Raw genomic sequence first — 25,478 nt, forward strand, 5'->3', positions numbered from 1 at the left:
ATCAATAGGGAACATCTTGTTATCAAGTCAAATGTATGTTATCATATTTCGATATTTATAACAAATTGATAACATGAGTTATCAATGAGAGAATTGAATGTATAACAGAACTTGTTATCAAACTGTTTCAAGTGATGATAATGATGATTCAAATGATTCAATGATGATGATAATGATTCAAAATGATGATTTATATGATATTTTATGTCTGAAATTTTGCTATCGCATTTGTTGTGTTGCCTGCTTATTCAACTAAAATGAAAACAAACTAAGTTATTAAATGCTTTTTATCTGACAATTCAACTTGTTATCTTTTTGTAACTCAACTTTGCTCGGGTAGAGTAAACGGCATTACAAGCTTATCCTAGTTGTTCCTCTTTAAAATAGTGAATTCCTGCTCTACTGCACTGCGATCGATTCCAATAATCTCACCAAGGAGTGTATGCCACAAAACGCAATATTGGACAGTAAATTGGGAAACTTATCTCTTTTTTATTCCACATAATTTTACAAAAAAAAAAAGTAAGCACCTCGTCTACAATTCTTACACTTGATTGTATTTATTAGCTTTATCAGCTTTGCCTTGTCATGTTAACAATGTTTTCCGTGTAGTTAAAATCCTGTTGTGGCTGAGAATGTAGAACAGGATATTTTTTACGTAAAATGGTGAGGGCAATACAAAGTGGAAAACTAGACGTAAACTTATTAGGTAAAATAAATACGGTAGACTTTAGTAGGCTGGCCACTTAGTAAGAAAGTTGAATAATAAGCCGTAAATAAAAAATATTCAGCATTGAGTAATTCACGTTTATCGAACTTAAAATCAATATCATATTGAAGTTCACGTCTTAGTTTTCATTCTATTATAAAGCTTACTGGTTTAAGCCATGTAAAAAAATACTTAAGTCACTCCGGTAAGTTAGGCCAGTTGAAAATATTTCTAATTATAACAATTGTAACAATTCTATACTTGTTGAAAACAGTTTGGCCAACTTTTTGAGCATTTATGTAGGGTTTTTAGTGCTATCGCATAATTTTAATATGGTTTACATTGAAATTTTTGTTAAAAAATTTCAAATTAAGATTTCCTCGTCCTACACGCAGAAAATTAAATATACTAGAAAGCTTAAATGTCATACTAAAACCATATTCGGTCTATTCACCCCTTGTAATGCATATATCTGAAATATGCTTTGCTAGTATAAAACTCATTTATATTTGATCATGCTTATTTGGGAATTATCTAAGTGATACATAAAGAGACGAAATTCAATTTATCCATTGAAATGTTTTTGTTTTCATTTTAAAAATAAAAGTAAAATTGAAATTTAATAGTTTCCATCAATTTATTGAAATTGTTACATTTTCACGAAAAACAAATATATGTTATACTCCCTGCAGGAAGATTATTTGCATGGTTGGTGTCTCAGCAGAATTTTTGTCAAACTCACTTGGTGCGGGGAAGACCATTGCAGATTGAAGATCTTCATTGGAAGTTGCGCTTGTAGATCAATAGTGGATCATAGCATGAAGTAGTGCACATTCTACCGGTGGCATTCCCGGAACAGTTTTAGTTTTCACGTTCACGATGGCCTCGGCGATGGTGCTCTTCTCACAAACGAGAACTCCATCAGAACGGGAATGTTTTCTGGGAGAAAATGATGTTGCAGTATTTGGTTCCGCAGCTGGGAAGTGCTATCTTGCGAATAAACTTACCAGGTGTTTTTTTACTTTATGAATTTGTCCGATATGCACAAAGAACTAAATGAATTCTTGACTCGTGCAAGATTTTTTACAATGGCCGACACGTAGCTCGCTACTGATAGAACACGCCTGCAAGTGAGTAACATGCAAAGTCCTCTGAGCAATTATGGATGATCAATATGCTCAGCTGACAATATTTCTTAATTATGCATTGGAAAGCTTATAATGAATTTGATTTTTAAGCATTTCAATGAATAAAATATTGAAATGATTTCAATCGCATATAAAATATATTAACTAGAATTTTCCATTCTCTCCGTGTAGGGATTTTTTTGAATTGGTCCAGATTTGCAGAATAACCTCAGGAATCGAGCCCTGTACTCAGATTTGATAGACATTTTTTTGTATAATAACGGTATGTCGGGGCACCGTGAAGGATGTTTTACATAATTTTTTGTTTGAAATTTTATTTGGTTTCATTAGAGAACACTTGAAAAAATTGTTTAATTCCAAAAATCTCCAATTTTTTTCTTCACATAAGACAACATTACGAAATTATAACCCTTCAGGTATTTTAAAAAGTAATCAAAATTATACATTTTAGATTTACGAAAGGTTAATCTCTATTCTATTAGATAGACAACTTTAATTTTTGATTTATTCATGCTTTTACGTAAATACGTAAATATTGTTTTTGACCATTTTTAAATCGACCACGGCCGAAATCGAATTTTTAGTTTCAATACAAGTTTTTCATGCTTAAGTTTAAAATTTAGATTTTAGTAAGTGATAGTCTCATCAATTATCATATCATCGCTGATAAATATATTTTTTCAGATTTTTACTCTACGCACTTTCTGACATGGAGCAAATTTTGTAAATCAAAGTCGCTCAAAAATAAAGCGATTTGTGCAAGACTGATAAGATATGCTTTAAAGAAATGTTGCGTAACCAACACATTAATAATTAAATTAATCATTAAAAAATCGCAATCAACTGTTGTTGAGTACAGTAATCAAATGTTTAAAAATCAGATTTTTATCTTCACTAGTCTTGAAACGGTAGTATGGTGAATTCGTGCCATACTTTCTGGGACACCCTATAAGAGAATTTAACAGATTTTTCTAAGAGTGTAATTATGTATTCAAGAATACCTTTTCTAAACTTATTCATAAAAAAAATTGACTTATTAAAAAATACTGTCATTTTTTCAGGAAAAACTGCAATATATCATTTTAACATTTCGTAACAAAAAAATATTTATTTCGTAGGGTTGTTTTACTTTCGTAAGGTTGTAATTACATTAAAATATTTGTAATGATATCTTCTGTTGATTTTTTTTTAAATTCTGCCAAGATCTCTACGAATGATCTTGCCGAGCGTGTCTTTCCCGAGCTATTTCTTTAGGGATTATCGACGAAATGCATTTAGAAATTCCTTTAAAACTCGATCAAAGGTTTTCAGGTATTTAGTTTTTAGAATTCACCCAGCATCTCCAGATTTCCTTTTAGGAATTCCCAAGTGATTAGGTCAGAAGAGCGTTCAGAAACTCCTCCAGGAGTTCGTCTAAAAGTTCTTTTTCTTGAAATATCTCCGAGGAATTTAAAGGAAGTCTTCGTCTAATCAAATTTATGTCTTTCAAAACATCTTCCAGAAAATAATGCATACTATTAAATGTCTTTATTCCAAAAGAAATTTGTTCACACAGAACCCATTTAGCAATATTTTGCGAAATTTAACCGAGCTGAAGTCTTTATATAAATAAAGGTGGTCAAAGAGTATATCAAAAATCGAGTTGATTCTTAAACACATTTTCGAATAATCCTAGGAAAATCAATTTACGAATCTTTAGATGAAAATTGTTTATTTCAATGGAAATTTATATCATGTTAAAGAAGTTTCATTAAAAATCCTTAGAGAAGTTTGTATCGAAAATTCTAAAGAAATTGTGGCGATAAGTCTGTGAGAAATATAATGCCATTCTTGCAACACATTAAATTTTGTTCTAATCTTGAAGGCATGACTGCCACGATATTCCACGTTTGCCGGAGACTAGAGCATGAGCATTGATGACCGTACAATTCGTAGTTGTTACTCCGTGATTGACCAGAATAATCGAAATTGCACAAGGAATCAACAGAAGGAGCTTGGGAGTAGCTTGCCATCTTCAGTGTATGATTTCGAAATTCCAAATAGTATTTAGCCAATGACGGCGCCCCGGCCACGTCCTTACGGTCATCGGGGAAGGGAAGGAATGTTAGTGTGACATCCATTGTTACTAAAAACCGAGTATACCTTTTCATTTTCATGGTTGTCACCGGAAGGAGTTTTTGTTAGTGGGAAGGATTCAGAAGCTACACAATCCGGATTCACCTAGGTAAGTGATGCGATTCGTGTAGCCTCAATTGAAAAAGTTTTCTATTTACATAGTCTTCGAAAATATGTCGACACCTTTTGTGATGAACCATTCAAAGAGTTTGTTGCGTTTGGTATGTGAACCGATATAATCTTCTATCAGTGTCTGGAAAAAAAGTCGACACTTCTTGTGTCGAACTATTCCAAAAATGTGTTTGTACTTACATTCAAACAGGAGAAATGTATATGTCCTTCAAATATAACCTAGAGTATGTCGACACTTGGAGTGCCGAACCAATCATTGTTTTTTGAATAAATACATAAATGCAACATTCAAACCATTTTCACGATAAAGATGTGTCTAAATGTATTTCACTCATTAGGATAGAAGCATGAAACGAGCTCACCAATAGATGATCCATCGTTGACACTTCATTTGTGGCACCAGCACGCCTAGCACGAAAAATTACCAAACACTGCCCAGAAAACGCGCAAAAACCGAAAAAAATACTCCAGCGACGCAAACAGGAACCGTCTTGCTTGAGCTTTACGAAGCCAGTTTTCCGGAGACGCAAACTACTACACAAATTTTGATTTCCATACACGTTTGCATCAGCCACTTTCATTCACTAGCGGTTGTCAAAGCGATCGATTGCTAGCGCATCCGATAACTCGATCGCAAAGTTTACATACAATTCAAATTCAATCATTAAACGCGTGTACCATGCCTGATCGACGATTGCGGTACTTTTACCCGAATGTTGTTTCCCCCGAATGACCCGCTTCCTCGAAAAGCGTTGCAGTTCAAGAAGGTGCAAGAATTTTTTTTTCTAATCTTTTGTGACAGGATGCTGAGCTAGAAAGAACGATAAGCAATCAAAGGAAGGAGATATTGGGTTATTCTCGACTAAACACATATTGACAAAAATGCTGAGGACGATGAAAGAATTTCAATTAAAAAAGGGTGCATATCAGATGACCAACCTTGATGACCACCATCTTAAAATATGAAAAGTTATGACAAATATGAGTGATATTTTTCGTTACTGGGCTTTTCGAGGAAATAGGGTAATCGAGGAACTGGCTTTCGGGGAAAAGTAGCATAACCCTTATACAGTAGGATTCCGTTTTTGGCAACAAAATCGAAATTTTCAGTTGCCAAAAACGGAACCATGCCAAAATCGGAACCCATTTTTTTTCAATTTCAGGAATATTATTTGGACGTCATCACATTATAATTATGGATCCAAAAGATGGCCAGACTTCCAAATGGTCCATTTCAAAAAAGATTTCCACAGGAGAGGGCTATGCTATAAATTTATAGATCTGTCATGTTAATAGTGACAAACGCTCCATACACTATTGATGGCTGAAGTATCTTCAATGATGTTTTATATGATTTATGCATACTATTTGTTTACAAAAGTCGGGTAGAAACAATAATCGCATAAGTGACCTTTATTCAAGAATTGGACAATTCCATGAAATAGTTGTAATCTTCAGAAATACAATACTTTTCATTAGGAACGTATTAACAAAAGAATTCTGGGTGTTACAAAACAAAAATGACATAACATAAAAATTTGTCTTTCAAGTCCAAGCGTCAAATTTAACAATGACGGGATTGGTGGTCTAATGGTTATCGCTTCTGCTGCCAAATTTGACAATATTCGATCAATTGAAAATGGCTCTTCAAAAATATGTTTTTTGCATAGTATGGTATCTTTAACATCTTTAACTGTGGCCCACAATTCCATAGAATACACAAATAAGCTTCTCATCACTTCAATTTTAAATGAGTTTAATAAGTTGAGCTTGCATATTATAAACTAACCATATGAATCCAACAGATATTCTCAGGGTCCCGCTATGAAACCTTTACAGCCCGATAAGAATCTTCAGGTGAACGTTAATAATCCACAGAATCCTAAAGATTTTGCTAGAAACGTTCAGAATACAACTAGAAAATTACAACATTCCGCTAGAAACTTACAGGACGTCAGAGACCTTAGGAATTTACAAGGAAACGACAGATTTTGCGCAACTTCTCAAGCAACTAATGATATTTCTTAAGGATCCCGCAAAAAAACCTTTATTGTCCGATATGAATACCCAGGTATCGCTCATTATTTTCAAGATTCCACTGAAAATTCCCAGAAGCTTACTATAATTATCCCATAATTATTCTCCAGAAAACTCCTAGACCTAGCTAAGGATCACCAGTATAGCAATAAGAACATTTTGATCCATGTGGCCCGCATGCCTTATTAAAATCTTGATATAGCACGCCTATGCATGTAATTCCATAATTAAAGGAACAGTGAGCTGAAGAGGCGAGACGAAATTTATGATAGAAACTCATAGTTTTTTTGATGCTCTTGCGTCGATGCTTATGCTTTGTTCAAAAGAGCTTTTCCAAATTCGAAGAAGAATGTGTATCACCTACCGGCATACTCAAGTGCGCTGGTCATACAGCGTGAATGCCTTAGAAAAGAAATTGAACTGAAAACTGAAAAGAAACTCGTAGAGATTAATGATTTTATGAAACATTGCAAACACGCGGCCTTTTAGAAGTAAATAAGTGCGTACGGTATCAGTTGGTGCAATTTGGGGGAATATCAACGAAAATTGAGCTCTGGAATGCGATAAGCGTGAAGCTGACTTGCTTTTTGAATGACCAACACAAATAACAAACAGATATTTATAAAAGTTTACAAATTTTAATGGTTTTCAAAAATGCCAAAAACGGATCCATTTTTTTGCCAAAATCGGGGGGTGCCAAAAATGGAGCATGCTAAAAACGGAGCATGCCAAAAACGGAATCCCACTGTAGAGATTTTATCAAGAGAATTGTTTGGGGATTTCTTCAAGAATTATTCTACAAATTATTCAAGATTTTCAATAGGAATTCCATATTCTTTTATTGTTCTGGAAACTTCCCTTATGCCTAGAAGTTCCTCCAAGATTTTTGTTTGGAGTTTAGAAAGAATGACTTATGAGGATTTTACCAGGATGTTTGTAAGAATCAAATAAATCATATGCCTTTTTAAAATTTGGAAGCCTCAAATAGTTGATAATTCAAGTTGAATTTATCTTGACGTTTTCTAAGTAGCTTTTTTAAATTCTTTCTGGATGCATTACTTCGACGAATTATCCCAGAATATTTATAGCGATTCATGCAGGAATTTCTCCAATGTTTTTTTTTAATTTTTAGAAACACATTTTTTTTAAGAATTCTCAAAAATTTTTCCAAGGGAACTCAACAGATGTTTTTAGAATTCCCGAAAATTTAATTAAAATTGAAAGAACTACTCTTTTGTAGAATTAATGCACTCATTACGCGTGGTAAAGATGGATAAATTATGGGCAAAACTATGAAAAAATCCACGTGCTCGGCTGGGATTCGAACTGAGGACTCTTGTATGCTAGACGAGCGCTTTACCAACTAAGCTACCGAGCCACTTGATGACCCAATAACTCAGTTGGTTACAAGTTTCGAATTAAAATCCCCACAGACCAACCAGACTTTTTTCATAACCCACATGTGTATAGTAGTGTGGGACAAAATTTAGATTCTCGCTACAGTCCACTTTTCGGATTGCATTTAGACCCCACAACTGTGCAAAATTTTTGCTCGATCGGTGAAACTATATTTACGCGCCAGCCGTTCAAAATTTGAATGGGATTTAGATTTACTATGGGAAAACTTACTTTTGCCAAGAAAAGTCGCCACAGATCGCCCATTGACCTCTACAAACATTTTGAATACAGACCTCGATAGGTATTTCTACGATGAAGAATATTACCGAAGACCGTATTTTTATAGAGGTCAATGGGCGACCTCTGGCGATTTTTCTTTACAAAAGTATGTTTTCCCATAGTAAATCCCATACAAACTTTGAACGGCTGGCGCGTAAATATTGTTTCACCGATAGAGCTGAAGTTTTGCACAGTTGTTATGGGACCTGAAAGTGGACTGGAGCGATAATCTAAATGTTTCATATAACCGTATATCAGGCTAGTGTATAGTATAGTTCGAATCCCAGCTGAGCACGAGATTTTTTTCTTAGTACTGAAAATACTTAGCATTCCTCATGAAATTGCTTTAAATGTTCGACCAATTATTCTATCTCAATTGTCCCCTGGAACTACAATAGAAATCATACCAAGAATTACTTTAGAAATTTTCTAAATAATTTCACCTCAAATTTCTCAAGGAGTTTATCAAGAAATTCCTCGATTTTTTCCAGAACTAGGATTAGAATTCAATCAGAAACTACTCCGACGAACATCTAGGAACTACTCCTCAAACTTATTCACTACTGAGTAGAGGGTCTTGTTTCACGGACTTCAAAAAATCCCGGGATTCAGGATTTTTAATTTTGAAATCCCGGGATTTCCCGGGAGTCGGATATTACTCGTGGCACTTTTGTTTCACTTCGACAAAGGTTTTTTAAAAGTTTACTAAGCTCATATTTTGCTACAATATGCGCCGTAATAAGGTTCTTCTTATTGGAAATTTCGAACAATTCGGCTAAGAAAAACTCCCCATGCCAAAGTGAATCATGAAAGTGCCCTAATAGCTGTTTATAGTATATTGAGTGGAATTTTAAAATTTGTTTTCAGATGAATACCTTTTTCCTATTATTAATCTAACAAAAATATTTTCAATTGTTAGAGTAAAGAGTTAATTGGATAGGTACCTCCATGATTCACTGACATCTGGAGTTTTCATATATAAGGACTGTTCATTTTATAAAGTGGACATTTTGTTTATGCTATATCTTTTTTATTTATTGATAAAATCGTAATCGGTTTTCTGTGTATCGTTGACCTATTATTCTAAAATGCTATGAAAATATAAAATCTTTGAAAATGCTTTTGGTTGAAGAGCTAAATAGTTTTTCCAAAAACTCTTAAAAAAAGCTGTCCGTCAAAGTTTAACATTATTTTTCGCAAAACAAAAATCCTTATTTTTATGAACAAATTGTATGTTTGTATCCTTTACTATTCTACTAAAGGTAAAGCTTTAAAAATATCAATTATATTCCACCATTCTATGACATTAGGTAACTTTAGTGATTTACCCATTTATGGCCAAATTTGCTGATACACCATCCTTTCACTCCCAGCAAAAGAGAAAAGTAAAAAGCGTGTTCAAAACTAGTTTGGATTACTAAAGAAACTATATTAGTATAAACGAAAGCTAAATCGTGAGATTAAACTACAGTCTTAAGTATAAATTTTACTGTTTATGGTAGTTTTACTAAAAAGTCTCATACTTTTAAAATCATGTACGCATATTTATCGATCTACAGCAAATTGTAAACAGTTTTCTCCGAATTTTTCAATTGGTAATCTCAGAATAACATATTATGAAAATAATATGTGGAAAATAAAATCGATTTTATTACAGCAGTGTTGCCAATTTTGATGATTGTCAATGTACTTTGATAGGTCTTCTAAGAATAAATCAATTGTGTTTCTGTTGTGCTTTGAATGTGACGTGGGGACTTACTAAGTAACTCTATGAAGGCATAAGTTATTTTTCATATTAATACTATATTAGGACTTTCGTCAGGACGTACTTTTACACAAAAAATTCTACTCATATCAATTCCCATCAAATTTAAAAAAAAAATTCTTTAAAAATATACGGGAAAATTGATTTTATTATACCTGTAAAATTGTTGCTCCAAAAATAACTTGATTTTTTCCATCAGGCTTCTGATTGATGATGCTTTCGAAGAACAAGCCTTTTTTGAAAATAGAAAATATAAATTATCGAATTTTCCAGCCAATTTCTTACAATTATTGATTTTGATAACCTCAAAAAATCAACCGATCTAATCGTTGTTCCATATTCGTGTGAAATTTAATTATTTTGGAGAATTTTTATTATCACAACATTGTACAATACTAGTCGAACGATGTGCAAAAAACCGATTGAAATTTCATTGATTAATAAGAAAGATACAGCATGCACAAGGTGTCCACTTTATAAAATGAACAGTCCTTATATAGTGAAATACCACCCACCAACACTCGCCACCGACGTGCTGGCTGAGATTTCTATTGTGTGGGCTTCCAATGGGTCGCGACGTTCTCAAACGATCGGTTACGGAACATGAGTCCGCTGCTCGAGAACCTACCTAGAAAATAATGCGCTCTCGGGCTAGGCATTGGATATAAATCTAATTCTTCCGAAAGAGGTGCACTTTGTGAAAAATGACCACATGATTATTGCGCTGATATCGAATTCAGGTTAACTTCTACGTACATGATCCCTCTCGTGGCGTAGGGGTAACGCGCCCTAACTAGAGATCAGGGAATCGTGCGTTCGATTCTCACCGAGAAGACGTGTAACTTTTGACGTAGAAGTACGTCTTTCTTCTCTATACAGGAGTGAAATTGGAATTTCAAAACCAAGAGCGTTACGCTGGCATGAAATATTTTAAACGTTTATAACTTCTCGCTGGCTTAACGAAATTTCTTGATTAGCATCTCAATCGAAAGATAAGACATCAAAGCTTCATGTCGTTTACTTACTGAATCCCACATACCTGTCAAAATAGTTTAATAACTGTTTTAAAAGAGAACGTTGATTTCAAGAAAATCTATAAATAGGGGTGGCTAGAGAAAATTTGACGTCATTTGCTTTTCACTCTCCGATTGGCTCGCATCTCAGCAGGCGACAGATCGGCTTGCTCTGACCGGGCGTGCTTCTCAGGCACAGACATCGATAGCGAAGGACGCCCCCCTTTGTCTTGCTTCGCTCAAATCAAACTGTCGAGCGAGCGAGAGAAGATGCCGTCCGAAGCTAAAGCCATCACCGCTGCCGCCGCCTAGAAGAAGAAGAGGAAGCAGTCCACAGGTGAATTTGCGGTCGAACTGTGAACACGGTCGGGCGAGTCATTCTCGCTTTGTGGTTCACCGCTTGTTTGCGTTCACCCAGCCATCGTCATCGCCGCCGCAAATTTCATCGGCCGAGGAGCTGTTCATCATTGGTGGTCAAGAAGCAATCCCGTTAGGAGCAAATACCAGAAGCCCCCTGAGTTTTGCTGGTCCGAGCAGTGTTATTTATCCGTAACAACATCGAAGCTAACAAAGCCATCGGTTCTTTTCAGAGCCATCAAATTTGTGGAAAAGAGTTAAAAGAGAAATATTTCCGATTTTTTTATAACTTCTAATATTCCTAAATCAATTTCACGGCTTCATACAAAATTTCATTTGTCATGAATAATTTATGACTCAACCTTTTGAGATTGAACTTGCGGAAGCTGCTGCAGTGCCGTCGGGTGAGTGCTCAACATTTCACAACGATTGAAAAATAGAGTGGCTTTTCCAACAGCGCCTTTTATGTTCCATATTTTATGGGAACACTTTGATTAGGAAAATTATGCCATGTAACAAAATTGCGACATATTTAGAATGTTTTTGATAAGACATTCTCATTGAACAATTGTAATAATTTTGGCATCCATGGATCCGAAATTTACCGTCATAATAAAGAAAACTATTGATTATCAATAGCTCGTATTGAATATTTAGGGAATGCCAACAATTCATGTTCGACCAATTTCTCACGCATTAGTATTCTCCACAATTTTCAAGTAATTCCAAGCCAACACATTATTGGCACAAACCCATTTCCCAGATTGGTCGATCAGAAAGCGAAGAGCACAAAAGGGAGGAGCATCATCTGCTATTCCAAGGTTATAAAACATGCTGTCTTCGTTGGATTCAGTTTCATTCCATTTCCGCTTTCGAGCTGGTAAGAGCTCTTGATTAGCGAGAAGTACCTCGCTGCTAGAAGCCTGCTGAGCTGTTAATCCAGAATCTGGTTTGTGAAATCGCTCAAGATTTCAAAATTGAGCTACGTTTCCAGATTTCAACTAAATCCCTGTGATCCGCTACCCTGTTGCTGTTGTGCAACCATGAAATATTCAGCTGGTTTGTCGAATAAACTGGGAACTTATTCACATCTTCTTATTCTTCTTCTTCTTGGCATTAACGTCCTTACTGGGACAGAGCCTGCTTCTCAGCTTAGTGTTCTTATGACACTTCCACAGTTATTAAGTGAGAGCTTTCTTTGCCAAAGTTTCCATTGTTGCATTCGTATATCGTGTGGAAGGTTCGATTATACTCTATGCCCAGGGAAGTCAAGAAAATTTCCATTACGAAAAGATCCTGAACCGACCGGTAATCGAACCCAGACACCTTCAGCATGGCTTTGCTTTGTAGCCGCGGACTCTAACCACTCGGCTAAGGAAGGCCCCAACTTATTCACAAGCATTTGAAACTTTTTCAATTTTCCATACAAAATTACCAACTTTGGTAAGTTAGATCTCAGTTATTTATGGAAATATTTTCAAATGAAACTTTCACAGAACATCAGATGTAACTTGAGTTTTAACATATATTTTTGAATAATTTTTCCAATCACAAGTTTATAAGTAATAACGATTTGACTAAACTGTAATTTTCGACGAAAAATTCAAAACTTTTTATCTTATTATCTGATAGCCTTACACAAAAACTGTCTTCAGCAAACTTATTCATCTCGTCAAAATCTACAAATTTGTTGAAGATACCATGAAGCTATTCCTTCAATATGTTTAGTTATGTCAATTATAAAAAATCGTCAAAAAATTCACTTTAGTCAAACCGTTACTGCTTTTCAACGTGTGATTGGAAAAATCACTCAATAATATATGTTAAAATTTCAGTTATGTCTGATATTCTGTGAAAATTTCATTCAAATCGGTCCATAAATAACTGAGATATAGTTTATCAAAGTTGGTCATTTTGCATGAAAAATCAAAAGAGTTGCAGTTTTTTTTCTCAGCGAAGAATCACACCATCAACGAAAATAGCGCGAAAGCAATAACCAATCGCGTGCGAGTAGCGAACGGAGTGACGAAACAACCAAGCGAGAACCCCACCACTCGCCATCGGTGATCGGAGCTCGAGCAAATAAAACCACTGGTTGTTCTGCTCCCAGCTCATTCACAAATCGAACGGCATAACGAACGGATCAAGCAGCGGAGCAGCAAAGAAGAGCGCGTGAAAGCCACAGCAGTGTGCGAGTAGCGAACGGAACCAGAGAGCAACGAAGCGAAAGCAACAACTGAAAAACATTCAGTGGACGGATTAGTAGTCAGCGCCAACCGGCGACCTGTTGGAAACTAACGCCAGCGAAATATACACCATATCTGCCTCTCCTTACCATTCATATTCTTGTACTTGATGAATTCAATGAAATGGTTTGGTTTGGCGATGGAGCAAAGAGTTATTTAGGATGATTTTATTTGACAAAGAGTTGTTGATAAATATTCCAATCAAAAAGAGTTGTTTTGAAAAAGTTCACTTTTAGCAGAATTTTCCTCGGAAAATTTATGCTTTACCAAAGAGTTGTTAATGAAATTCCTGCAGCAAAGGGTCGAGTTTCTCCCCACGAATATTTCCAGCCAAGACCAGTCATGGCCCCCGCTTCCAAAATTTCGAGTACGGAAATTGGAAAATGTATTAAAATTGCGACAGATTTTAAATACTGTTCAATAAACTGTTTCTTGACCAATTGTAATGAGCAACTATTGATCTGAATTGATTTTTCTACATGTTGTCTATTGCGTTAATCTGAAAAATAGGCTATATGAAATTAATGTCTTGGCAAGGGATGTACAAGATGAGTATTATGCTGTTATTGCATCCCGACGGCACTGCAGCAGCGTTCTCGGACCATCCTCAAATTGTCGTATGGTCGATTATTCGTGATAAATCAGATATTGTATGATGCTACGAGATGAATTAAGAGATTATAGCAAGTATGTGGTAAGCACATTAAGAAATATTACTAGCTATACTGTGTTTATCACGAGAAGTTCTTACTAGCTCGAAAATGTAAATGAAATGAACCGAATCCTGTTGTTGTTACAGAGGGATTTTAATCCGAAGGTCATTCGTCTCTTAAATGAACCGAATCTGTCGAAGATAGTAAGTTTTACAAAATTTGAATTGCAGACGATGCTCCTCCCTTTCGTATTCTTCGCCTTCTTCTGATTGACCAATCTAGGATAAGATACATGAAGTTGATGTCTTGGTTAGAGATTTACATATCTTGGAAAATTCACATGCGCGTTCGTATGGACAGTAAAAATATCAACATTATTTTAACAGCGCACAATAAATTAAAATCACGCATGTTTTGGTTTCGTGCAAATTTTAAATATTTCTGATCCATGTTCAATGTGTTCTGATTTATATACTATGACATTTGCAATAGACTAACCTGTAGAAAAATTTCAGATCAATAGTTGCTTATTACAATTGGTCAGGAAACAGTTTATTGAACAGTATTTGAAATCTGTCGCAATTTTAATACATTTTCCAATTTCCATACTCGAGAATTTAGGAAGTGTTCCCCCATTATATGATAAATCAACGATGCTTTTAGAAATACCATACAATGCTGAGTAGTATGATGTTATTTCGGTCCGACGGTGCGCAGCGATAAATTCTCAAATTCATGTAATTATTTGGGGTAAATTATGTGAACCAAATTATAGTATACCGCGATATTTAGATCATTATAGATAATTCAGTAAACATCATCCAATAAACCCTTTTATGAAAGTATGTTGGCCCTGAAAACGGCCGATTGAGCTTGGATGCTGTGACTACGAGTTTACCACGAGTCGAAATTTAGAAGCGCGGATCGGTCAACCTAGAAATCTTGAGCGATTTCACAAACCAGATGCTGGATTGGCAGCTTGAAGATTAACAGCTCAGCAGATTTCTTGCAGCGAGGTACTTTTCGCTGAGCATGTTCGGAGGAGCTCTTACCAGCTCGAAAGCGGAATTGGAATGAAACTGAATCCGACGAAGGAAGCATGTTTTATAACCTCAGCATAGCAGATGAGCTCCTCCCTTTTGTGCTCTTCGCTTTCTGATCGACCAATCTGGGAAATGGGTATGTGCCAATAATGTGTTGGGCTTGGAATTACTTGAAAATTGCGGAGAATGGTAATGCGTGAGAAATTGGTCGAACATGAATTGCTGGAAGGGTTGACATTAACTAAATATTCAATACGAGCTATTGATAATCAATAGTTTTCTTTATTATGAAGGTAAATTTCAGATCCATGGGTGCCAAAATTATTACAATTGTTCAATGAGAATGTCTTTTCAAAAGCATTCTAAATATGTCGCAATTTTGTTACATGTGATAATTTTCCTAATCAAAGTGTTTCCTTAAAATATGGAACATCAAAGACGCTGTTGGAAATGCCACTCTATTTTTCAATCGTTGTGAAATGTTGAGCTCTCACCCCGACGGCACTGCAGCAGCGTCCGCGATTACAGTCTCAAAATGTTTAGTCATAATTTATTCATGACAAATGAAATTTTGTATGAAGCTGTGAAATTGATTTGGGAATATTAGAAGTCATATATAAAGTCGGAAATATTTCTCTTTTAACTCTTTTCCACTAATTTGATGGCTCTGAAAAGGGCCGATGACTTTGTTAGCTTTGATGCTCTTACAGATAAATAACACTGCGGGATGTTATCAGTTGATTGCCATGGTCAAACGGGGAATCCTCAACTCAAATGTATAAATTTGAGCAAGTTAATTGCTTATACGACGAACCGAAAGTTTCGTGGCTTGGATGGCGCACAACAGTAACAAGTAGTGGATCACCGGGCTTAAGTCGAAATCTGATGATGGCGGCGATGACGATGGCTGGGTGAACGCAAACAAGCGGTGAAGCACAAAACGAGAATGACTTGCCCGACCATGTTCACAGTTCGACCGCAAATTTTCCTGTGGACTGCTTCCCCTTCTTCTTCTTCTTGGCGGTGGCAGCGGTGATGACTTTGGCTTCGGACGGCATCTTCTCTCGCTCGTTCGACAGTTTGATTTGAGCGAAGCAAGACAAACGGGGAGGTCCTTCGCTATCGATGTCTGTGCCTGAGAACATGCCCGGTCCGAGCCAGACGATCTGTCGCCTACTGTGATGCGATCCAAGCGGAGAATGGAAAGCAAATGACGTCAAATTTTCTCTAGCACCGCTATTTATAAATTTGCTTGAAATCAACGTTCTCTTTTAAAACAGTAATTAAACTATTTGGACAGGTATGAAGGATTCAGTAAGTAAACGACATGACCCATTGATGTCTTGTCTTTCAATTTAGGTGCCATTCAAGGAATTTCGTTAAACCAGCAAACAGTTATAAGAGTTCAAAATATTTCATGCCAACGTAAGGCTCTTGGTTTTGAAATTCCAATTTCACTCCTGTATTTTTATTTTACTTTCAAACTGTGCGGCATAATCAAATGCAAACGCATTCAGTTCCCGATGGTTAGTGCCTGTGCTTTTACTGTTCATAAGTCGCAAGGTGGAACTTTCCCAGAGGTCGTGTACGACTATGACAAAAGCCAGGATCAGCAATTAGTATATGTTGGTTTGTCGCGAATTACTTCATTGCAATGACTATTTTTGACAAACTCTACTTTTTTCAAGTTCTGGCGTGATGGAACTGTCAGCAATTCTCCCAAGAGGGTTGACTTAAGGAATGAGCTGCAGCGCTTAGGCAATCATCGATTAGTGACGCTTTGAGACGAACTGCGTGAAATACTGGATCATAGCGGCCAAGCCTGCATATTTATGAGTATCAATGTACAGAGCCTAAATGCTCATGCAATGGATATTGCTACAGTCCAAAGCACTGGACCGATTCTATCAATTCTAACGATCGAAGCACCCGAGCTATCAAACATCTAATCTACTAGAGGAGTTTGGTAAACTACCGCTGGAGCCAGAAACCGATCACCCAACCAAGCAACACAAGGAAGCAACGACCAAACAAACAAATTCAATCATCTGGCATTATTCCTGGAACACCAAACACTGGTTCTCGGAACCACAGAACGACAAATGGTTCTTTCCAGGACTACCAAAATGAGTCCAAAAAGAGAAAACTTCATCCGATCAATAACAACACAAAACTAGTACACTTACAAATTCATACACATGACAAATCAAATTATTAATCATCGTAGTTCTACGTCAACCCCGCGGTAATGCAATAGACATTACCCACCCCAAATTTTTCGCAAAATTTAACATCAATTTGTCCATTTTTTTCAATTGCAAAGTATATGTAATGTTTAGCTTTTCGGTAGTTGTCATAAAGGATTAATTTTGAAAAAGTCAATTATTTTCATTATCTTCATCATCGAAACTTTTTCTCTGGGATCACACCCGGCCCGGTGATTAGAAAACACCAAGGATCTGGAATCGAATCCCAACCCCGAAATAGTCATTTATGATCTTGAGGTTATAGTGACGGCTTCATTCGGAAGGGAAGTAAAGCCGTTAGTCCCGAGATAAACTAGCGCAAGACTGAACATTTCATTAATAAAGAATGTGGATCAGTGGGAGAGGAGGATCCTTATTATGGATCAAATCGACTCATATTATGGATCAGAGCACTATAACAATAGTTTATCTGCGCGGTAAATGAATACCGTTTTGATTCATATTAGGGACAGAAGTATAACTCATCAAAAAGAATATAAAACAAATCATTCTGTATGATTCCTTCGCGTTATCGAGCCTTCAAAACACTTAACTTTCGAATGGTGGATGAAGATTTTGAATTCGCAATACGAAAAATTTTAAATAAGTAGAAATGTGTGGCCTTTTCATGATTCTTATTCCGGACGCTACCTCACTTTTGTCTTATATTCCGGACACTTTGGTTCGAATTCCGGACAGGTCTTGAAAATCATAAAGATAGAAGTCAAATCATCATTAATTATAAATTTGCATAGATATCTTTGGAAAATCTTTAATAAAACGAATCTCGAAAGTTCTTACTTTTGAACGGCAAAAAATGAAACATTTCGTGTGAAATGTTTCCAACACAAAGTAGAGTGTCCGGAATAAGAAGCTATCCGTAATATGAATCAAAACGGTAGGGTGTTAGTGAAAGCACACGTTTTTGCGTTTATTTCGGAATCGTTTTATTTTCGATTAATAGCTGTGGTATGGTTTTCAATGCTCCACAGTTTCATATGAAGTTATGAATCAACGCTTCTAGATATATGGTACACATTTTATTTCCTACGGGCGGAAAAATATGCTTAAGCTCTGATCCAAAATTGTGTGCTATCCATATCTGTGGGGTGACTGTGATTTGCGTGATTTTATACACTTCAAACTACAAGCTGCCTCAGGCTCAAGATATTGGGGACCTGCTTATTAGGTAAATCAGTTTAGATTACAGAGAACAGACTAACGTACCTTTAAACCCGTTATCTGCCCATATAAGCATATCAGTCCCATGTTCTATGGGATTTCCTAAGAATGGATATATGGACAGTTATTCTGTTGGGAACTACTATTATACTGCCCTTCTTCGCCTACTTGTCCCATGTTCAATGTAAATCTTATGGACCGCGGGACAAATATGCGTAGAACGGCAGTATAATAATGTTGAAGGGTTGTGCTACTTTTCCCCGAATGTCGGTTCCCCGAATGTCGTTTCCCCGAACGCCAGTTACCCGAATGCCAGTTCCCCGAATATCCCGTTTCCCCGAATAGTCCACTTCCCCGAAAAGTTTTAGGCACTCATATTTGTCATAACTTTTTAGATTTCAAGGGGGTGAACGTACTGGTCATCTGATATGCACCCTTATTCATTTGATTGGCGGTTCTTACGAGTTTTACCGTCCTCAGCATTTTTGGCAACATGTGTAAGTCGAGAATGACTAAATACCTCCTTCTTTTGATTGCTTATCGTTCTTTCTAATTCACCATCCTGCCAATGAAAACTATTATAGCACCTTTTCGAACCGCTATATTTTTCGGGGAAACGGGTCATTCGGGGAAATGGCATTCGGGGAAACGGGTCATTCGGGGAACTGGCTTTCGGGGAACCGACATTCGGGGAAACGACATTCGGGGAAAAGTAGCACAATCATGTTGAAGATAACTTAAATATAGGTATTGACGCTACTTATATGATGAAAGGAATTCCAACATATTACCCATTCAGGTCCTCTCCAAACCTCATTTTTCGCTGCTTGTTAGTTTGTAAGGAAGTGAATTTTGTTTTCTATGAAAAAAATCCTACCTACTTTTCAAGGGCCCGGTGCGAACCGCACCCTCCTAGCCTAGCTACGCTACTGCGGTTATTTCCACATTAAATAGGTACAAATGCAAAAATCAGAAGCTGTTTCTGTCATATTAGGTGCGTAACGTCATAAAGTAACAGAAGAAAGACATAAAATTCAATAAATACTTTATTATCTTATCTTACATTATCTTATACTAGCTTTATCCAAGCAAACCCTTGAATCCTAACAAGCTAGACAATTTCGAGGGTTGCTCTTTCGCTTCCTCCTGGACAACCGGCACTCGGATGGGAATTTTCACTGCATTGGTCTCCGGCTCGTAGACATCCTTGGTGACGATTTCCTCCACCGGAACCTCCTTGATGACTCGCACCACCTTAACGTGCGGAACTTCCTTAATGATGGGCACTTCCTTGATCAACTCAACCTCTTTGATGACCTCGACAGGGACTTCCACACGCTTATGGACCTCCTTCTCAACCGGGACCTCTCGGATCACTTCTACGTCACGGTATACTTTGATTTCGTTTATAACTGGAACCTCTTTGATGACCGGAACTTCGTGCACATCCTGTACCGTGGTCTCAACGGGGACCTTCTTCACAACTGGCACTTTGACTTCCTTCACGTGCTGGATTTTCTTCTCGACCTCCCGAACGTCAGGCGAAGGCATCGGGATGGGAATCGGCACGGATACCGGAACGAAGTTGGCCTCACAGGCTATGAAGAAGAGGCAAGTCAGTGCAAGCTGATCGAGAAAAATCTATTAGTTTGGGAACAATATTGAGGATATTTTACGGAGCTGTAAATACTTACAAGTCGCATTTTTCTGGATTGGTTCTGTACAACTGGGGTGAGGTGATAAGATTGGACTAATATACCTGTAGCGCCGGGTGCGCTGCTTTTATAGTAATAAACTTATAAACTGTCGCGAAACAGGTTGACACCGGCAAAGATGGGTCAGCTGAGCGTTTTTGGGTTGACTGGTTTTTCGCACGCACATCTGCAGTTTCGAAGCATGCGAGGAATGTCTTTGTTCCCATTTCATAATCGCATATGCAGTGTGCGGTTACTCAATGTGCGGCGAGGGCAGGGCTGCAGGGGAAATCCGTTGCATGGTTTGCGATATGGAAAAATTGCGTCATTGTAAATGCAAAACGCATTCTTTAAAAAAGATAATCATCTGCCGGTCAATGAAGTTCATGAAATCTGTAAATCACTATGAAATGCCTTTTTGGACTTATGATTTGTTTAGCCGAATGAATAGATGATGATATTAAGTACCGCATATTTGAAATAGTTGCAGGCGATGACCTGATAAATATTTGAAACAGATGTCAAAAATCTGAAAGGAATATGATTGAATAATTACCATTCTTATTCTTTCTGGCATTACGTCCCAACTGGGAAATAGCCTGTTTCTCAGCTTGATGTTCTTATGAGCACTTCCACAAGTGAGACCAGTTTTGCATGTGTATATCGTGTAGTAAGTACAAGGATATGCTATGGTTTGGGAAGTCGAGAACATTTTCTATACGAAAAGATCCTCGATCGATGCACAGTGGCCCAAAGCTGACCAAAAGAAAACAAAAATGAAGTTTGCAAATTATTTCACGATCACGAATATTTCTCCTTGATTTCTTTAGTATTGAATAATTATTTCCCAAAGTTGGTATTGCTGTATATTTCAATTTTTCACACCATGTGGCCAGTACCCGAGCAGAAGAAAATAACTACTGAATACCAAAAATGAGGTATTCCATACCAGATAATTTCCAATACTTACAACCTGAATGAGGTATGAATGAGCCCTGCATAAGAGGTGAAATACCTCAAATAATACCTTCTGCATATTCTACAAATACCAAGCTGATAATTAGATCAGGTATTGTAATACCTAAATAATACATGATGGATTTTCATGTACAAGTGAATTTTTTCAATAGTAGTTCAATACCTCCAGCAGTCCTCAATAGCTAACGAATACCAGAATGAAGTATTTTCAATTGTTTTAAACATTTTTTTTCAAATACCATTATAATACCAAAATGAGGTATTGAACAATACCAACACATGGTATGCATAAGTTATTGCGGGTTATTCTTTCCTCCTCGGGATAGAGCTTCTTCAAAAAGTTGACTATATTTCAAAGCTAGTGCAAGATAACTAAGAAATGGACTGAAACAATAATTTACCCCTATGATGGATTGCAAATGTATCATTGTAAGTATTCGATGTAACATGGCTTTATTTGCGCTTCTATGAGCCAAAATATAAAAATTTATTGTTTTGTTACACTCCGAAATAGACCATTAGATCACCATACCATAGTCGCCTATTTTACCATCATCACATTCTGAATAAATTCAGAAACTACCATAAGTTTGCCGACGATATTCAACTTCAAATTAGCAAGAAAATAAATAAATTTCCATGAATTTTGATATTGATACAATTTTCCTAGATGCCTTCCTTAGCCGAGTGGTTAGAGTCCGCGGCTACAAAGCAAAGCCATGCTGAAGGTGTCTGAGTTCGATTCCCGGTTGTTCCAGGATCTTTTCGTTATGGAAATTTCCTTGACTTCCCTGGACATAGAGTATCATCGTACCTGCCGCTTTGGCAAATAAAGCTGTCAGTTAATAACTATGGAAGCGTTCATAAAAACACTAAGCTGAGAAGCAGTGCCCCAGTGAGAACGTAATCCCAAAAAGAAGAAGAAGAAGAAGAAGAAGAAGAAGAAGAAGAAGAAGAAGAAGAAGAAGAAGAAGAAGAAGAACGATTTACTTATTGAATTGAATTTTATATGCTTGTAAAATCAATTCTGACAAATGTACCGTAATTTCGGGTGAAATTGATCATTTTTCACGATTTTTCTAGTCTGTTTTCTATAATGTTAACAATGCCAAACAACTAAATGCAGGAAAACAAGTACGAAGGTGAACCTCATCGACTCATGTACCGAAATTTTCTAACAAATGTCATTTTAGTGTTAACAAATACCTCTAAAATAAAAAATCAGAGGATCTAATTTCGGGGTGAAATTGATCACTTGCCAATGCCATCATTGTTAGTTTCCAAAACAACTCTATATGATAAATTTGAGCTCCCTGAGTCCAAATATGCTTGTAAAATTCTTAACAATGCAATATTTATATAAATAACAAATAGTTAAATTTTAAGAATTACGCGGAAAACGCCTAAATGTATACAATTTCCTAAGGAATTCAATGATATCTAACAGAAATTCAATTATTTCAACCATATGAGCTAATTGGTACAAGTTTTGGTGATGAAATCTGGTTTGGGGATATATCTCAAGCATCCATCCTCACAAACTTTCAGGTTTATACCATGTTCATATCCTTGCTTATAAATAGAAGTTCATAGGTGTTTGTCAATACTGCACCGTGCATGATTTTGAAATTTTACGTTATTTTCATACTAATAAACATTCTTTAACGCAAAAAACTTCACAACACACAATTCGACAATAGTTATGACAAGCAACGTTCATTTACTGCAGCTTACATTGATATTTGTGCTCCATTACGAAGAAATAAAATCGTGTGATACGATGATCAATTTCACCCTTCTGATCAATTACACCCGATTTTACGGTACCGGAAAACAGTATTTTTTTCCAACTACCATTTTTATGAACTTACGTTCAAAAACTATTGTTATGTCAAATAATTCGCATTTTTTTGGACGTTTGAGTGCGAAGCGTACTTTTGGCCAGCCTTTTTAAGAAATGCAGCCACTGTGCAGTGGGATCTGAACCAACGACCCTTAGCTTGGTCTTGCTGAATAGCTGCGTGTTCACCACTACGGCTAATTAGGGCCCTATTAATTACCATTCTGATCTTTATTGAAATATTACGCAAACTTATGTGATGAATATATGCATACTTATAATGTTTAAAATGTACTCTAATAATACGATTATTATCAATTTTATGCATCATCAATCACGTATTACACTAGGCGACAAAATTAAGAGATTTTCCACGCACTTTGACCATTTGGAATGCGGTATAGCGTGCGTGTTTGAAATGATATAGCTTGTGCATTTTGTATTGACGGAGTTAAATTAGATTGTGGCTGCTCAGTGAAGGATGGATTAGCAATTGGTGAGCTCGTTTTATGCTTCTTTTAATGAGTAAAATATGATAACACATGCTGTCGTCCTGATAACGATAAGAATGATGCGTTCAACAAATTTTAAATGGCTTGTCTCCGAGTGTCAGCATATTTTTTTCATATTTACTAACAATATTATGTTTACTAGCATGTTCTACAAATGATTGTTTACCATGGTCTAATCACTTATCAAAGTGAATCCTGTGACCCAACGATCATCACTATTCCAAAACTTCCTTCCAGTAGCCTTTGTACATATGCAGATGCGCATTCCTTCCTGCAATTCCACCTGATTTCAAGGACGTGGGCTGCGCCCAATTACATTTTTTTACTATATATTCTAAAATATTATCACATTTTTATTGAATACACTTTATCTGAATTTCAATGCCCTGCAAATATGTACACTCAAAATAATCCAAACGTCATTGTTACGTGAAAACATACGTGATTTTTTTCCATCACACTTTTTACGTAGCTCTTACGTGAATCATAGGTAGCTCAGAATGAACGCATGAACTTTTGAACTTTGTCCAATCCACCGGCGCTACACGTAAGAGCTACGTGGATTTTGCGGTAGCCTTTACGAAGCGTTTCAATAGGACCTAGATGGTTTTGCATTAAATTTAACTGTAATAAAGACCAATCTTATTTCTAAAAGGCTTTGGAAGCCCACTAATTCCCAATTCGAAAATGTAAACAAACTTAAAAAATTGTGATATTTTTATTGTCAATCTGAGCATTTTGAATCCTGTTTCCCCAATTTTGTGAGTTTGGTCTGTTTTGTTGTAGCCTATGCGTCCTATAATTGATAAAGGTTATAAATCAGGCATAAAATATGAAGCAATGCAGAGATTCTTCGGTATTCAAAGCATATTTACCTTGAAATCAATCTTACACAGAGTTTAAACCAGCAGCAGCTTCTGAAGTTCTTCAAAAATCAAGCGGGCGCCATCTTAAGATTTGAGCTCAACACCGAATGTACGTACAATATGCAGATGTCAAAATGAACTTAGGCACCTACGTGGATTTCACGTAAGTGCGATAGGTAACCTCAGTAAAAATTACCGAGTCACTATTTGGTGGTTATGAATGGTTTAGTGATCTTTATCTTAGTCAGGTGAAGTGGAGGTAAAATTAATTTGGAATGATCTACGTGATTTTTCACGTAGCAATGACGTTTGGATTTTTTGAGTGTATTTCATTTATACACAATTCCAATATTTAGGGGAAGTGGTGGTAAAATGAACACTGTGTCTTTAACCGAGAAAAAACAAATTGGATGAAACTTTTATCACGCACGGACGATTTAAAGCATAAATCGGAGTGTTCAGGTTGATACAGAGGTCAATTGAAATGGAAATATCAACAAAAAACAAGATTTTCGAAAACCACGTTTGAAAATTAGAACTGACGTAACTTTTAGCTCGGAAGTCTTGAGGTTTTTCAGTGAGGTGAATATCGTTATGATATGATGTCAAATCTGATACCTTTGGATTGTTTTTGAATAGGTTACAATCATCAATGGATATATTTTCGAGAACGCAATGAATTTTCAAAAATATTTGTTTTGCGCATGTTTTTTGCATGATGTTTAGTTTACCACCAACAGCTGTTCATTTTACCCACATAGTGCAGGTAGAATAAACATTTGCATTGTTTTTTGCTAACGATAAAAATATGTGAAAATTTAGCTATTTCAGTCTGAATTCGTGTCGCTGCTTTAGATAACATCCCTATTTTTAATGTAGTGCGATAGAACTGCACAGATTCCGTTTTTCTATCAGGATGATATCCTTAAGGTGTTCATTTTACCACCCCTTCCCCTATAGGAATTCGGCTATTTTGTTCTACAACTATAGATTTTATTCAACCCCTGATTTTGCTTGATGAACATTCTTCTTCTTGTTTCTTTCTGGCGTTACGTCCCCACTAAAACAGAGCCTGCTTCTCAGCTCAGTGTTCTTATGAGCACTTTCACAGTTATTATCTGAGAGCTTACTATGCCAATGACCATTTTTGCATTTGTATATCGTGTGGCACCTGGCCATCTTCGTACCTACGAAGATACCCTATGCTCTGGGAAGTCGAGAAAATTTCCAACCCGAAAAGATCCTCGACCGGTGGGATTCGAACC

At 36.4% G+C, this 25,478-nt stretch overlaps 2 protein-coding genes across 6 annotated transcripts in view; both read right to left on the minus strand.

Annotated features, from left to right (window-relative positions):
• Positions 1-25,478, minus strand: part of LOC5578336 (calcium-transporting ATPase type 2C member 1) — a 260,132-nt gene that overhangs the window by 3,313 nt on the left and 231,341 nt on the right. The window lies entirely within an intron of this gene.
• LOC110678878 (mantle protein-like) lies at positions 19,352-20,601 on the minus strand. Its single transcript, XM_021852433.1, has 2 exons — positions 20,018-20,601; positions 19,352-19,949 (listed from the first exon to the last, which is right to left on the minus strand). Exons 1-2 carry the CDS (start codon positions 20,024-20,026, stop codon positions 19,404-19,406), a joined length of 555 nt encoding a protein of 184 aa, XP_021708125.1. The 5' UTR covers positions 20,027-20,601; the 3' UTR covers positions 19,352-19,403.

This window comes from Aedes aegypti, chromosome 3, assembly GCF_002204515.2.
Source record: "Aedes aegypti strain LVP_AGWG chromosome 3, AaegL5.0 Primary Assembly, whole genome shotgun sequence".
Taxonomy (NCBI): Eukaryota; Metazoa; Arthropoda; class Insecta; order Diptera; family Culicidae; genus Aedes; species Aedes aegypti.